This window comes from Caretta caretta, chromosome 10, assembly GCF_965140235.1.
Source record: "Caretta caretta isolate rCarCar2 chromosome 10, rCarCar1.hap1, whole genome shotgun sequence".
Taxonomy (NCBI): Eukaryota; Metazoa; Chordata; order Testudines; family Cheloniidae; genus Caretta; species Caretta caretta.
In genome coordinates this window covers 85,585,365-85,601,922 of record NC_134215.1, presented here as the reverse complement: position 1 = coordinate 85,601,922, position 16,558 = coordinate 85,585,365, and the positions used below count along the sequence as shown (strand labels likewise).

The window sequence follows — 16,558 nt, the reverse complement described above, 5'->3', positions numbered from 1 at the left end:
GTTGTCCAATGAGTAAGCGACTTTGGGCATGAAGGGCTGGCAAAATGTTCCTAGGCAATCCACACACAACTTTACTTGGCAAAGGCTGCTGAACAGTCTGTTAATAGCTTACCTGGAAAGTATCTTGCTTTTTTTGTACTGTTTTACTTCAGTCCAGATGCTCTTCCCTTTTCTGGGTAGGCTCCATCTTGAAGAACCAGGAAGACACTTTCGCTGCAGAGCTACACCGCCTCAAGCAGCAGCCACTCTTTAGTCTGGTGGACTTTGAGGCTGTGGTTGACTGGATTCGGAGCACAGTTGCTGAGGTAATCAAACATATTGGGGTCCTGAGTCCACAACTCCTACCAGGGGCTTAAACACTTTGGAACCGTATGCCTCTGCAGCATAGAAAGACCACATGGACCAAATCTTTTGGGAGGGAATGTGCTTGAGGGAATGCTGACTAGATCCCAAGGATAGCTAGGGAGAGAAGCAAGAACCCCTGGAGAGCTCCTTGATTCTAGAAGATGGTGTGTGTCAGAACCTGCAGAGTGAGTGAGTTCTGGGGAAGGTGGGACACTCTCTAGAGCTCATGAGGTGAACAGGCATGGAAGGAGCAGGCGACTTTACAGGGCTCCTGAGCTGTATGTTGTGTCAATTTTTAGTGAGACAAGGAAATTAATGGACAGCTATTGCTTATTTGCTATGGGAGGAAAAAAAAGGAGTTAGTGTCCACAGACTTTAAAGGTTTTTGACTTCTAAAACTGTACTGAGAAAGGATAATGCTAGAGGATGTTTGTTTATTGAATGTACATTATGATAGTGTACTTGTATATTTATTTATCAGATTATATGAAAAGTGAGTATTTGAACATTTACCTACCCTCCTTTATTTTTTCATTTCCATACTTTTAAATACTTAGTTAAAATATACATATCAAGGAGAGTTACAGTCCAAAACACCCAAAGAAGCAACTTTAATGAAGTTTGGTCTGTTAATTATAAAACTTGTCAGTAGAGCCCATATCAGTGGGAACCTCAAAGGAATAATGCTAGTTCTGCCCATTTTCCCAAGCCATCCCCCTGAGGGAAGTGTGTTGAAATAAAACATTTTCTAGGAGGGGGGATGGAGTTGGTTTGGTAACAGAGTTTGACTCCATTACAGTTTCTTATAAGAGCTACTTGTATTTGACTGATATTTAAGATTGCTGCCAAAAGTAATCATGATGGTGTGAGTTAGAGGGTTCATTAATTACTAACATGGGCTGCCAGCAAATGGATACTCCCTCTTCTTATTCTGCCCTAGTTTTGGATGGATTCAGTTATATGTAGATTTTTTTTTTTAACCATGCTCATCATCATGGTTTTCTGAGTGTGGTGGCTAATGTTCTGATTGAGTAGGTTCAGTTAAGAACACAGAGTTTAGAGTGCTGGGTTCTGCTGAGCATGTTCTGGTTTCTCCTTAGCACCTTTGGAAGCTGATGGTAGAAGAATCAGATTTACTAGGACAACTGAAGGTAACATAACTATTTCTCTGAAAAAGCTGAAATTGAGAGATTTTTAAATTAGTTCTTTCCCATCCAGTGTCCACACTCATTTTCTGTGTTTGCCTCCATTGGACAAAACTGTTCTCACCTCCTGTATCCTAAAAATGGGAGAGCATGGCATGATCTTTCAGGGTCTACGATAGAATCAGAGAAATGGAGGGCTGGGAGGGAGTCGAAGCCATCAAGTCCAGTCCCCTGCACTGAGGCAGGACCAAGTAAACCTAGACCATTCCTGACAGATATTTGTCTAACCCAGGAGTTCTCAAACTTCATTGCACCGCGATCCCCTTCTGACAAAAAAAAAAAAAATTACTTACATGACCCCAGGAGTGGGGGACTGAAGCCTGAGCCTGCACATCCAAGCCCCACGGCCCTGGCTGGGGGTCCAAAGCAATAACTCAAGGGCTTCAGGTTGGAGGGGCCTGTAACCTGAGCCTGCCACCCAGAGCTGAAGCCCTCAGGCTTCGGCTTTAGCCCTGAGTGGCAGGGCTCAGACTTTGGCTTTAGTCCCCGGCCACAGCAAGTCTAATGCCAGCCCTGATGACCCCATTAAAACAAGGTCGCGATCCACTTTGGAGTCTCAACCAAGAGTTTGAGAACTGCTGGTAACCTGGTCTTAAAAACCTCCAGTGATGGGAATTCCACAAATTCCCTTGGAAGCCTGTTCCAGAATTTAACTACCGTTATGATTAGAAGAATTTTCCTAATATTTAACCTAAATCTCCCTTGCTTCAGATTAAGGCCATTACTTCTTGTCCTACCTTCAATGGACATGAAGAACAATTTGATCATCATCCTCTTTATAAACAGCCCCTCATGTATTTGAAGATTATTAGGTCTCCACTTCCCCCCATGCCAAATCTTCTTTTCTCAAGACTAAACTTGCCCAGTTTTTTTTAAACCTTTCCTCATAGATAGGGCCCTACCAAATTCACGGCCATGAAAAACACATCATGGACCGTGAAATCTGGTCTTCCCCTGTGAAATATGGTCTTTTGTGTGCTTTTACCCTATACTATACAGATTTCCTAGGGGAAACCAGTGTTTCTCAAATTGGGGGTCCTGACCCAAAAGGGAGTTGCAGGGGAGTCACAAGGTTAATTTAGGGGGGGTTGCAGTATTCCTATCCTTACTTCTGCATTGCCTTCAGAGCTGGGCGGCCAGAGCGGCGGCTGTTGGCCGGGTGCCCAGCTCTGAAGGCAGTGCCTCTGCCAGCAGGCAATCCCATACTATGCCCCCCTTACTTCTGTGCTGCTGCTGGCGGGGGCTCTGCCTTCAGAGCTGGGCTCCCAGCCAGCAGCCGCCGCTCTCCAGCCGCCCAGCTCTGAAGGCAGCGCTGCCAACAGCAGCAGAGCAGAAGAAAGGGTAGCAGTACCACAACCTCCCCCACCCACCACAATAACCTTGTGATTTTTCTCCCCCTGCCCCAACGCCTTTTTGGGTAAGGAACCCTACAAATTACAATACTGTGAAATTTCAGATTTAAATAATGAAATTTATGATTTTTTAAATCCTATGACTGTGAAATTGACCAAAATGGACTGTGAATTTGGTAGGGCCCTACTCATAGATCAGTTTTTCTAAACCTTTTATTATTTTTGTTGCTGTCCTCTGGCCTCTCTCCAATTTTTCAACATCTTTCCTAAAGTGTGGCTCCCAGAATTAGAGACAGTGCTCCAGGTGAGGCCTCACCAGGGCTGAGAAGAGCAGGACAATTATCTCCCACATTTTACATACGACGCTCCCGTTAATACACCCCAGAATATCAGCCTTTTTTACAACTGCATCACATTGTTGATTCATATTCAGTTTGTGATCCACTATAACCCCAGATTCTTTTTAGCAATCTAAACCTAGCCAGTTATTCTCCATTTCATAGTTGTGTGTTCGATTTTTCCTTCCTAAGTGCAGTACTTCACGCTTGTCTTTATTGAATTTCATTTTGTTAATTTTAGACTAATTCTCTAATTTGTCAGTGTTGTCTCGGATTCTAATCCTGTCCTCCAAAGTGTCCGCACTCCCCCCTAGGTTGGTGTCATCAGCAACTTTTATAACCACACTCTCCACTCCATTATCCAAGTCATTAATGAAAATATGGAAGAGTTCCAGACCCAGGACTGAACCCTGTGGAACCCCAGTAGATATGTCCTTCCAGTTTGACAGCAAACCATTGATAACTACTTTGAGTATGGTCTTTCAACCTGTTGTGCACTCACCTTATAGTAATTTTATCTAGACTACGTGTCTCCAATTTCTGTATGAGTCATTCTCTAGGATTCACCTGAGTGTGTGTGTTTTGCAATCTGCATCTTGGAGAGATGGCAAGACACCACAGACTTTTGGGACATAAGATGGATTCTTCCCAAAACCAGAAATCCTGCTCTGGAGATTCAGGTTGTACTGCTGTTCTTTAAAATGGTACAAACTGCAGTCCATCCAGTAATGAAAGCAGACACTAAACCAGGAAAGGTAAGTGTGGGTTTTATAGTTTCTGTTCAATTCTTTAGAGTTTTGAATTTAAATGTTTTTCTTCACAGATTATTAAGGATTTTTATCTCCTGGGGAGAGGAGAATTGTTCCAAGCCTTCATAGACACTGCACAGCACATGTTAAAAACCCCACCCACAGCTGTAACTGAACATGGTGAGTAATCATAATTGAGTTGCCAAGACCTGCTCGCTCTGCCCGCTGTGGCAAGAGGACAGCCAGCCCTGCCTAGCACAGCAAGTGTGAGACTCGTTCAATTTCTTGAGCAGTCACCAAGGATGAACCTGTATTTTCCCACTGCAGCATGCAGCTCTCTTAACATTGCTCTGGATAGTCTCCATGACATCAGAGATAAGCAGGTGTAGGTGACAGTGTGCTGTAGAGAACAACCCTGCACTGTCCACGGAGTAAGATCAACTCAATTGGATCTAAAAGGGCTTTTCCTTTTCTTATATTGATAATTTACCAAACAATTGCCTAGTAATTTGGTAAATTACTTTGCAAACACGAGGAGGTCGTATCTATGGATTAGTGCACTGGGAGAGAGAAGCCGCCATCTTGGCATACAGAAGCACCCCCTTTACTTCTTAGAGATGATTACATGCGGGTTGCTGAACTAGAATGTAGAGTGTCATACAGACTGGCCATCCCTTCAGGACTGTGTCAAGTATCCCATGTGGCAGGGCAGGTCAGTGTTCCAAAGCTGAGGCAGGAAGTCACAGAGGGATGGGAACTAGTTGCAATTTAGAAGATTGCCATCGAGTCCCAGCATGAGCTACTAAGGACTGAGTAGAATTCTCAGCATCTGGCCCCGTAGCAACTCTGTGGTTGGTGTCAGTTGCACCTTGATGCTCTGTGACATTCATGCTCTTTCCCTATCAGATGTCAATGTGGCGTTCCAGCAGTCTGCTCACAAGGTGTTGCTAGATGATGATAATCTCCTTCCTTTAGTCCACCTTACCATTGAGTATCATGGAAAAGAGCATAAAGGTATTGAGTTGTGCCTGCTTTTTAAGGGTGGGGGGTTGTGGTGCTGGCTTGCTTCAGCCTCTATTCATACTGCAGACTTTTAGGATTAAGAAATCGTAACTCTGTGCTCCCTCTCCTCTTTGGCCTTCATGACTCAGGAGTTTCTCCTCCCTCCCGCACACCACACTGTACCTTTAGACTCCCTGCTGCTGCTGCCTCTCTTCATTCAGTTCTTCCCTTCTTTGTTTATTACCAGGTATGTCACTCCCCACTAAATCTGTACACGGGTTAAAGTTCAGCAATTCTTTTCCAGATGCTTCTCAGGCTCGGGAAGGGCCTTCCCGGGAGTTATCTCCCCGTGAAGCCCCCACATCTGGTTGGGCAGCTCTGGGACTCTCTTATAAAGTGCAGTGGCCATTGCACATCCTCTTCACCCCTGCTGTCTTGGAAAAGTGAGTACCAGATCCTTGTCTGTTCACTGTAGGCATCCCACCTCTGAAGTTTCAGGCACACAGTGATTCTCTATCCTTCACACTGAATGAAGGGAAAAGAGCTTCAGTGCCTTTGTCTGCTCTCCAAATTATTCAGTACAACTTACTTACATTATGGCCACTTGTTGCTGATGTCATGACGAGTGCGGTATGGTACTGCTAGATTTGCTTCTCCCTTACAAATCTGTCCATCTACAGCTCTACTCCTTCCTCCTCATGGTGAAACTCCAGCAGAGCAATAGAGAACCACTGTAGCCTGATAGGTGTATCAATTAATTTCTTAGACCATATTGGTCAATAAGGGTTCGGTCTTCTGAGTGGCTACAGCATCAGGAAGGTTATTCCCAGTATCACTAGAATGTGAGACCTGAGGAAGCACATAAACTATTGCAATTTGTAATAAAGGAATTTGTGATAAATCCACTAAGCAGCTGAATAGTCACACAAACACTGAAATACTACAGCAGATAGCGTGAAAAGTGTTCAACCCTGTAACTGGCATCAGATCTCCTGCTGGGGAACCCTGGAGTGTCAGTCATGATCTCCTCCTCCTCTTCATTGTCATCACCACCACCAGTGGGTCTCATTGTGGCATCTGCCAAGGCACACAGGCTGAGATACAGCTTTTATAATCTGTAACGCTGATGCCTACTTGGGTTCATACGTATTTATGTAGGTTTAATCTATATTTTAATCTGTTTCTATACCCCACTAAATTTGGGGTGCCCCATTTTCCATAGAATAACCTGTTAGTTCCTTTTATACCTATTAATGTTTACATTACTCAGTCACTATAACAACTTGTGGTTAGCACTTTACTGACACCCTATGTCTGCAAAAATGCCCAAAATACTCTAACCGGCTTTAACTGGTACATTGCAATATATATTTCCTAAATATCAGCAGTTAACACTTCTGTTCCTGTGACTGTTTCATTTTGTGACAGGGTGACTCAGCAGTAAGGCTACATTTTAGTCACTGGTATTTTTAGTAAGTCACGGGCAGTAAACAAAAATTCACGGCCCGTGACCTGTCCATAACTTTTACTAAAAATACCAGTGAATAAATCTTGGTGGGGGGGGAGACAGTGGCACATGGCCTGGGACCCCTGCTGGTGCGGGGAGGGGAAGCAGGGGAGAGGGGATTGGCAAGGCCGGAAGGCTCCCTACCTGGCTCCATGCCTCCCCCCTTCTTTCCCCGCAGCAGCAGTTTGGGTGTGGGAGGGGGCAGGGGATGGGGTGAGGCAGGCTCTGGGTAGCACTTACCTGGGGGGGCTCCCCGGCGGTGGCAACATCCCCCTCACTCACTGCTAGGCGGAGGCACCACCAGGCAACTCTGCGTGCTAGCTCTGCCTAAAGGCACCACCCCCGCAGCTCCCATTGGCTGCGGTTCCCTGGCCATGCCTCCACCTAGTATCTGAGAGGGATGTTGCCCAGGTAAGCGCCACCCAGAGCCCACCTCACCCCATCCTGTGCCCCTGCCCCCTCCCACACCCAAACTCTGCTGTGGCAGGGTGGGGTGGGGGAGCAGTGGCCTGAGACTGCCCCAGCAGCAACCGGTGCATCTGGTGTAGGGGCTGCCTGAGCTTCCCCTGAGCCAGTGGCCACTGCAGAAGTCCCCAAGGTCATGGAAAGTCACAGAATCAGTGACAAACTTGTAGCCTTACTCATCAGTTAGCTACCCATGTCAGCCTATTTCTAAGCCTGAGGCCTTGTTTGACTAAGCTAAATATCTTACAGCCTTGAAGCCAGTAGGCTCTGGATCACATTAATACATACATTTCACCTCTGTATTCTCAATATACCTGATATTTTTTTATTCTTGCCTACACCATGAGTTCAATGCCATTAAGGACAAAAAACATTTCTATTTACAGGGCTGGGCCATACCCCCACCTGTTCTACATGTCTTACAGCCTTGAAGCCAGTAGGCTCTGGATCACATTAATACATACATTTCACCTCTGTATTCTCAATATACCTGATATTTTTTTATTCTTGCCTACACCATGAGTTCAATGCCATTAAGGACAAAAAACATTTCTATTTACAGGGCTGGGCCATACCCCCACCTGTTCTACATGTTGCTGTTCAGCTCTCTGGCTTTTTGTCTCATGTCCATGTTCCAGCCTTTGTCTGGTGTGGGACTTGGGCTCCAAGGAAGCCTTTCTTTTTCTTGAATGGTTGCTATTTGTCTTGGCTGCAGATACAACGTTGTATTCAAATACCTGCTGAGTGTGCGGCGGGTCCAGGCTGAGTTGCAGCACTGCTGGGCTCTCCAGATGCAGCGCAAGCACCTGAAGTCCAACAGAACTGATGCCATCAAGTGGCGTTTGAGGGATCACATGGCCTTCCTTGTGGATAATCTTCAGTACTATCTGCAGGTCAGGGTGCAGAAGAGGATGTGGTGTGCCATTTAGGCAGATAAACAGGAAGAGGGAAATGAAGGGGAGGCACTGAGCAGGTGTCTAAATCCTCTACAGCAAGACTCAGATTATGCCACGCACCATCTTTTCTTGGGGAGTTTGCCTGCAGGTTGTAGGGGAGAAGGGTGGATAGGGTAGGGAGAACAAGGACTGAAAAGTGCAAGGCAAGAGCTATTAATTCCTGGACTGGTGCCAAAGCAGAACTGCTGAGCTGAGGGACCAGTGACTATCTTAAAGCTTGTGCTCTCGTGAACCAGCAGAGCAATAAGTGAATGCTATGCAGGAATTCCAGCTTTCCAGTGATACCTAGTGTTCATAGGTAGCCAAGATACCATCCTGCCTTTCTCTCCTTCAAATTCAGCAGCATCCTGAGTTTAGTTGTTGCTGTTTTGAGCAGTTAGAAACAATGCTGTAAACCAGTAGTTTTCAACCTGTGATCCATGAACGTCTGGGGTCCGCAGACTATTATCTTTACCATAGAATAGTGATTTTCCACCTGTCTGTGGACACTGGTGGTCCACAGCCTATGTTTAAGATTTCCAAAAGAGTCTGCACCTCCATTTGAAATTTTTAAGGGGTCTGCAAAGGATAAAAGGTTGAAAACCACTGCTCTAAACATCTGAGCTTGAAACTGCAGTTTTCAATGGGTAAAAACGGAACTTCTAGTTGCCAGGATTTTGTGAGACTATTGGCTGTTAAAATCACCACTGGCACTGTGAAATGAAAGTGGTAGCATGAGGGATGAACAAGACAACGATAGAAGAAAACTGATTCTGAAGTGCAGCGGTACCTAACTTTCAGTTTTTTGTTGAATATTAACTATATAAAAAGTGTCACAAACCTTAAAAGAAAATAACCATTTAACTCTCCCCTCAAGTGACAGTTAAACTGAAAATATTTAACTTCCCCAACCTTGTATCTGATATTTTCTCCAATTAGCTTAATTGGGCAGTCTCAGTGCCTCTTGCATGTGGACACAGGGACTGCTAATGACAACAGTATGGGACTCAGGTTGGCTTCCAGAATTTGGGTGAGAGCTACAAAGGGGCAAATTAACTTTGTTTTGTGAAACTCTTGAAATGTTAACATAATTAAGTATCTAAAAGATCGAAAAACCAAATTGCTAATCCTGCTTTAGAATCCAATATTTCATGGTTTGCCAGTAGGAAAAAAATGGATGAGAATTTTTTAATTAAATATTTAACAGAATTTAAAGGTTGTGAGAACTTCAAACTGGTTTTTAGAAATTTCAGGGGGGAGGGCAGAAAATGGCCCATTTTTGACAAGCTCTACCAGTAAATCACAGATCCTAGATGAAGGTTCAGACAAAAAAGTGTTCAGACTCGTCTGGGGTAGGGCACTCCTGAGATTTTTCTAGCTCTTCCTGGAGGCAGGTTGAGGAGGCTAGGTAGAGATGGAATTGCTCCCAGCAGGTAAGGAAGAGGTGGTACTAATGAAATTTCTGTACCTGCCTATCAGGTGGATGTGCTGGAGTCTCAGTTCTCACAGCTTCTGCTGCAGATAAACTCCACTCGGGATTTTGAGAGCATCCGATTGGCTCATGATCACTTCCTAAGTAACCTGTTGGCTCAATCCTTCATCCTGCTCAAACCTGTAAGTAGATTTTGCTCTCTGGTTCTTTTCCACAAGATACCCCAGGGGTTTTATATTCCATTGTGAATATATGATATACCAATAACATTTCGTATAGAGAAGGTCAGAAGGGACCACTGTGATCATCTGTGACCTCCTGCATAACTAATTCCTGTTTGAACTGAAGCATCTCTTAGAAAAACATCCAATTTTGATTTAAAAATTTCCAGTGATGGAGAATCCACCACAATCCTTAATAAGTTGTTCTAGTGGTCAATTATCCTCACTGTTAAGTTACCTTATTTCTAGTCTGAATTTGTCTAGCTTCAGCTTCCTGCAGCTGGATCTTGTTATACCTTTGTCTGCTAGATTGAAGAGGCCATTATCAAAGTTTTGTTCTCCTGTATACGTACTTATAGGCTGTAATTAAGTCTTTCCATAACCTTCTATTTGAGGAGCTAAATAAATTGAGCTCCTTCAGTCCTTCATTATAAGGCATATTTTTCAATCTCCTTCTTGAATTGTGGACACCAGAACTGGGCACAGTATTCCAGCAGCAGTTACCCCAGTGCCAAACACAGGGGTAACATAACCTCTCTGCTCCTACTCAATATTCCCCTATTTATTCATTCAGTGATTGCATTAGCTGTTTTGGCCCAGTGTCGCACTCATGATCAGCTGCTTATCCAACATGCCCCCAAATCTTTTTCAGAATCACAGCTTCCCAGGGTAGAGTCTCCCATTGTGTAAGTATGGCCTATGTTCTTTGTTCCTAGATGTCTACATTTTGCATTTCACCATATTGAAATGCTTATTATTTGCTTGCATCCATCTTACCAAGATGTTCAGATCACTATATCAGTGATCTGTCCTCCTTCCTTATTTACCACTCCCCCAGATTTTATCATCTACAAACTTTCAGTTTTTCTTTTAAGACGGTCACTTATAAAATTGTTAAACAGGGTAGGGCTAAGAACTGATTCCTACAGAGCTCCACTGGAAACACATCTGCTCCATTATTATTCCCTGTTCAGTTACTTTCTGAGGCCTTGCAGTTAGCCAGTTTTTAATCCATTTAATGTGTGCAACGTTGATTTGTATCTTTCTAGTTTTTTAATCAAAATGTTGTGTAATACCAAGACAAATGCCTTACAGAAGGAAAAGGTAATAGTGTTGATGTAATATAATCAACCAAACCTGTTATCTCAAAAAATATACCAAATTAGTTTGATAGGATCTATTTCCTATGAACTCATGTTTATTTTTATATTACCCTCCTTTAATTCTTTTTATTAAGAGTCCCATCACAACCATTCCATTTACTTTCTTCCTGTCCTCTGGAACCTCCCCGTGTCCAAGACTTACTGAAAATCAAAATTAATGATCCAGAGCTCCTCAGTCCTCTTAACTTGCAATTGTGTTTTTTAATCTGGACCTATTTATTTTAAAATTATTTAAAGCAGCTACTAATATACTCCTGAGTTACTGTTAGAATGGAAAATATTTCAATCACCATATCATATCATCTAGCTTTTTCTCAAATATGAAACGGAAATATCCATAATGAACACTTCTGCTTTTTCTTCAGTGACTATTCTATTTCCATCTAGTAATGGACCAACAAACCATTTAGGATTTTTGTCCTTCCTAATACGCTTTTAGGTTCCTTTTTATTGTCCTTAACTCTGCTGGCCATATATTTCTTCTTGTGTTCTTTTGCTTCCCTTACCAATTTTCTACAATTAATTTCTATCAACTTCCCCTTTTTTCCATTTGTAATTATTTTTATCAGTGCTTTCACTTTCCCTCTAAGCCATGGTTGGTTTTTGTTTATTTTTGTTTTAAATTAGTGGAGTCTTTTTCTCCATTGTGGGCTTTGGGACATCTAGTAAAATGTTCTTATAGTTCAACATATTCCCCTTTTTTTGTGCAAATTCTCTCTGCTGATGTCTCATAATTGTATCCAGGTTTGTGAAACTGGCTCTCAAAGTGCCAAGTTATATATTACTGGTTTGGACTTCACATTTATTATGTACAAATAGCATGATCAAGTAGTCATCCTTTGCACTTATGCAACCACTAAATTTTATCAATTCCTTTATCTGTCAACATGAAGTCTAATATAGAATTCTCCTGTGTTGGATGCATCATTACATGAGCTAGGAAATTGTCATCTATAATTTTTAGGAATTTCAAGGACATTTTAATACTGGTAGCATAAGACTTCCATCATGCTGCTCAGATTGAAGTCCCCCAGGGTAATGCAGCTAGGGATCATCCTGCTCCTTAATGTAATGTGGTAGTCGGCAGTAGATACCAACCAATACCCCATCTTACGTTTTATCTGTAAGCACTGAAGATCATTTGCTTCAAAGTTGTCAGTGACTTGGAAACAGGTGTTTCTATTTTTGACAGTGTGCCCTCTCCCCTACGCTGTACTTCCCAAATAGTGATTTTAACATTCCCAACATGCAAGTCTTTCTACTTGATTTCAGTAATACCACATAGGTCTAATTTATGCTCATAAATGAATAATTCCAATTCCTCTTTTATTACTCAGGCTGCTAGCATGGGTGTACAGGCAATTAAACAATCTCTTCTCTTCATATCCATGGTGTTTTGAATAATTTTGTTCTTAACATCTTGATTTTATGCCAAATGAGTGCTTAGTTGTCCAATCAAATTATCTACCAGCCAGTCTAAATCCCACCTCCAGTTCATGGCGTCAGTGTTTGTTTAACTAATGTCTGTCTGATAAACTTAACAGTTCAGCTGCTCACACCTAGTGACCTCAAAAAGTAGAATGAGTCATTAAAATATTCGTCCATTCCCACAAGCAGTGGACAGTGCAAGTACATTTTCTAGCACCTTCTATAGTCCAGGTTTAAACCTCTACTATGATAGGGCCCCCATTACTTCCTTTCAGAGTATAAAAACATAAGATATTATGTAATATCCCAGATGTGATCACCTCAAAGCCGCATAAAGGGAAACTGGCACCTTACTACTTGAGACCTGTTGCTTCCTTGTATGTAGCCCAAAATTGCTATGGCCTGTTTTGCTGCCATATTATATTTCACACACTCATATTATGGTATTCTAGGTTTCTCCCTGGCTTTGAGTATCTGGGTTTGATTGTATTTCTGTAGCAGTATTAGCTGCTTTTCTCCCACAGCATTTAAGGCCAGTTGGGCCCTTAGATCATCTACCCTAACCTCTGATATATATTGGAGGCCACAAAATTTCACCCAGTTACCCTTCATTGAGCCTGCTAACTTGTTTGACTAAAGCAAGTTTTCCAGAAAAGTACTAGGCTGGATCTAAAGACAGCAAGAAAATGACTATCATTGTTTAAAAAAAATTGTGCCTTCTTCCCAAGCTGAATTCTACAAAACTGGGGGACGGGGCAAAAAAATCGCAGATGAAGTTCAATGTTGATAAATGAAAAGTAATGCACATTGGAAAACATAATGCCAACTATACATATAAAATGATCGTGTCTAAATTAGCAGTTACCACTCAAAAAAGATCTTGTGGTCATTGTGGATAGTTCTCTGAAAACATCCACTCAATGTGCAGTGGCAGTCAAAAAAGCGATCAGAATGTTGGGAATCATTAAGAAAAGGACAGACAGTAAGACAGAAAATATACTGCCTGTATATAAATCCATGGTACGCCCACATCTTGAATACTGCCTGCAGATGTGGTCGCCCCATCTCAAAAAAGATATATTGGAATTGGAAAAGGGCAACAAAAATGATTAGGGGACTTTTCAGCTTGGAAAAGAGACGACTAAAGGGGCATAGGATAGAGGTCTATAAAATCATGACTGGTGTGGAGAAAGTAAGTGGTGTTTACTCCTCCTCATAACACAAGAACTAGGAGTCACCAAATGAAATGAATAGGCAGCAGGTTTAAAACAAACAAAAGGAAGTATTTTTTCCATACAGTGCACAATCAACCTGTGGAACTCCTTGCCAGGGGATGTTGTGAAGGCCAAGACTATAACAGGGTTCAAAAAAGAACTAGATATGTTCATGGAGGATAGGTCCATCAATGGCGTCCCTAGCCTCTGTTTGCCAGAAGTTAGGAATAGGTGACAGGGGATGGATCACTTGATGATAACCTGTTCATTGCCTCTGGGGCACCTGGCATTGGCCGCTGTTGGATGACAGGATTACTGGGCTACATGGACCTTTGGTCCGACCCAGTATGGTAGTTTGTTATTTTGCTTATTCATCCCAAGTTTCTAGTCTCTCTGTCTCCTTTTCAGATCATTAGTCCTTGCTAGGTGACTCAGCAGGGAATCTTATATCTATCCCCTAATATTTTTCTGTTAGAGTCCCTAACAGATTGTAAAAAGTGAGTTTTAAAAGTCAGTGTCCTATTTATGCTGCTTTCTTTTTGTGTTTCTCTCACTGGATGAAAATCTTTCAGGCTCTTATTGCTACTTTTGTGTTTCAAACACCTGCAGCGGAATGTTTGTTTAAAAATTGTTTTCACTCGCATTTTAAATTGTGGCAGCATGTCTCATTTGTACAAAAAACTCAAATGTTAGGCTACATTTAAGCAGCGTCCCTTCAACTTTATTAGTATGATTTTAGATTATCAGCTTTCTGAATAAGAAAAGTTTTGTTCAAAATATTCCATATTACAGCGCTAAAGTGTCATAATTTTAAAAGAGGTTATGTGTAGAAGTAGTGGGCTCCCTGTTCATCGCTGAAAGGAAAGGAAAGGGTGAGTTAAAGCGGAAGAAGTTGAAAGGTATAAAGGTATTGGAGGGAGGGCAGCAAATGACACTATGCTACGTTCCTCTTCCTCTTAGGATATTCCTGCAGTTTTTAAATGGTCAGGTCAAGCAAGACCCAATGAACTAATGTGTGAAAATGCCCTCTCATTGGGTCTGTTTTTGGCATCTAATTTTAAAATTACTTTCTTATGACTTACTCTCTCTCTGCAGGTTTTCCATTGCCTGAATGAAATCCTGGATCTCTGTCACAGTTTCTGTTCTCTGGTCAGTCAGAATTTGGGCCCATTGGATGAGCGTGGAGCTGCACAGCTGAGCATCCTGGTAAAGGTGAGTCTTTGTCCATCCAGATCTCTCCTCCTTCCTGCTGTGTGCATACATGGGACATGACAAACAGAGTTGATTTTGGATTTAGGCTTGACTATGACAGTTACATTTTTTTAAATTGATTTAGTAAAACCAGTGCAAATCCCTGTGTGGACACTTACTTAGGGTTAAGAGTAGCCACCCTATGTCAATCAGGAATTTGTTTTAAGTTAAACTGAAATTAAAAACAAGTTTTAGCTAAATTGGGGCAACTCTTGTGTAGGCAAGGCAGCAGCCAAGCCCTGCCCCTTGCCATCTACACTGATGAGTGCAGAGCTGCAGGCAGCAATCTCAAGTCGCCTGTGTTGAGCAAGCAAATACAAGCTTGCAATAAACTTTATAAGATTGTGGAGTTGGGAAAAGCAGCTTGTGAGTCTCGGGGTCTGTACTTTCACCCTGTTGTATCAAGCACTAGAATGTCATGGGGGTAATAGCTAGCTTACCTTACAGTGGAGATGGCAGTGTGTCACTTTGCTGTCACAGGCCACTTGTATCTGGAAGGAAATGTCACTTTAGGTCCATGAAAGATTGTTTTGGCAGCAGTGGGAGACAAAGCCACAGTAGCCTTAGCATCCTCTAATTCTGATCTTCTGTAATCTGCAGGGCTTCAGCCGTCAGTCCTCGCTCCTTTTCAAGATTCTCTCCAGCGTTCGCAACCACCAGATAAACTCTGACTTGGCTCAGCTGTTGCTCCGCCTGGACTACAACAAATACTACACCCAGGCTGGGGGGACCTTGGGCAGGTAGGAATACGCAGCACTGAAGCCTGGAAGGGCACCAGGCTTGGTGGTAGCAGCAACTCTTTCTGAGGTTACTGAAACGAGTCAGTTAAGGGCTCAGAGTGGTAGCCATGTTAGTGTGTATAAGCAAAAAACTGAGGAGTACTTGTGAACTAATTCTCAGTGATTTTATTAAGAGGTTCTGTCGTGGGAGGACTTTGTCATTTTCCATCTGGACCCAAAATTACTTGTATCAAAAGGCTCACATCTGCATTACATGGACTAAAGTGCTGCCACGTGATGGGGCCAGTGGGTCTGAATTAGCCACACACCATAGCCACCTCTTCCTCACTGTTTGTATATTTACTTTGGGATCAATGCAAGCTACCTACCATGTGGTGTTTACCGATCACTGGAACAATCTACCCAGTTGCATGGAGAGAATTTCTTAGGGTATGTAATTAATGGTGTCTCTTTCCTCCTCTCTTGCAGTTTTGGGGTTTGAGCACCAGGACCAGTTTTTCTGGCTGAGAACTAGCGCACGGCAAGATGTAGCAAGAACACCAACTGCTGCTGCAGTGAGTGTACATAGCCATTGGTCCTGTTCCTAGGGAATTTGCATTTTCCTGGCCAAGTCCTTCTCAATAGCTGTTTATAGTCAACTATTGCCAGGTATCAATCTCTTCTGGAAAAAACTAATGGGGAGTGTCTCATGCAGTCAGTGCTCCTAGTGACTGCAGGGAGCCATTCCACTCACTGAACACCACAGTGGGCACACACTCCTGTGGCATTTCTGTATCCCTGTTGTGCTTCATGCTGGGTGTCATTTTCTGAAGAGGAAACGCAAGATCACGCAGCTCCTCCTACCTCTTCAGCTGAACTGTTAACCTTTGTCACTAGGAAAGCAAAGAGAGAAGTATCCTACTAAATGCCTGTGTATGGTAAAAGGCTCCGACTGTTTGCATAGGGTTCAGTTTGTACAATAAATAATTTTGCAGTTGCCATGATCTCAGATTCAGACAAATCTGCACATATGTCTGATGCAGCAGGGAGAAATGACAAGAATTGGGTGGTAGGTGTATGTTGCTGTAGTGCCTGATTAGGCAACTAACAGTGTCTGTACAGCCTAAGGTTTGTACAAATGCACACTGTACTTTGTTTGAGCAAGAGAGAAGTATGGGGTTATTGATGCAAGCTCTTTCTTTCCGTGAAAAGAGAATTTTATATTAACCCAA

The 16,558-nt window shown here is 42.7% G+C and overlaps 1 protein-coding gene across 2 annotated transcripts in view; it reads left to right on the top strand.

Moving 5' to 3' along the window:
• The window catches only part of TUBGCP4 (tubulin gamma complex component 4), a 45,418-nt gene extending 29,088 nt beyond the window's left edge, over positions 1-16,330 (top strand). For both annotated transcript variants that reach the window (XM_048866602.2, XM_048866601.2), the window contains 10 exons: positions 181-305; positions 1,446-1,496; positions 4,064-4,169; positions 4,896-5,003; positions 5,296-5,434; positions 7,679-7,856; positions 9,378-9,512; positions 14,452-14,568; positions 15,208-15,347; positions 15,816-16,330. In XM_048866602.2, the coding sequence (XP_048722559.1) occupies positions 181-305; positions 1,446-1,496; positions 4,064-4,169; positions 4,896-5,003; positions 5,296-5,434; positions 7,679-7,856; positions 9,378-9,512; positions 14,452-14,568; positions 15,208-15,347; positions 15,816-15,828 (1,112 nt within the window). In that variant the 3' untranslated portion in view covers positions 15,829-16,330. The remainder of the gene's footprint in view (positions 1-180; positions 306-1,445; positions 1,497-4,063; positions 4,170-4,895; positions 5,004-5,295; positions 5,435-7,678; positions 7,857-9,377; positions 9,513-14,451; positions 14,569-15,207; positions 15,348-15,815) is intronic.
• Positions 16,331-16,558: the final 228 nt, after the last annotated feature.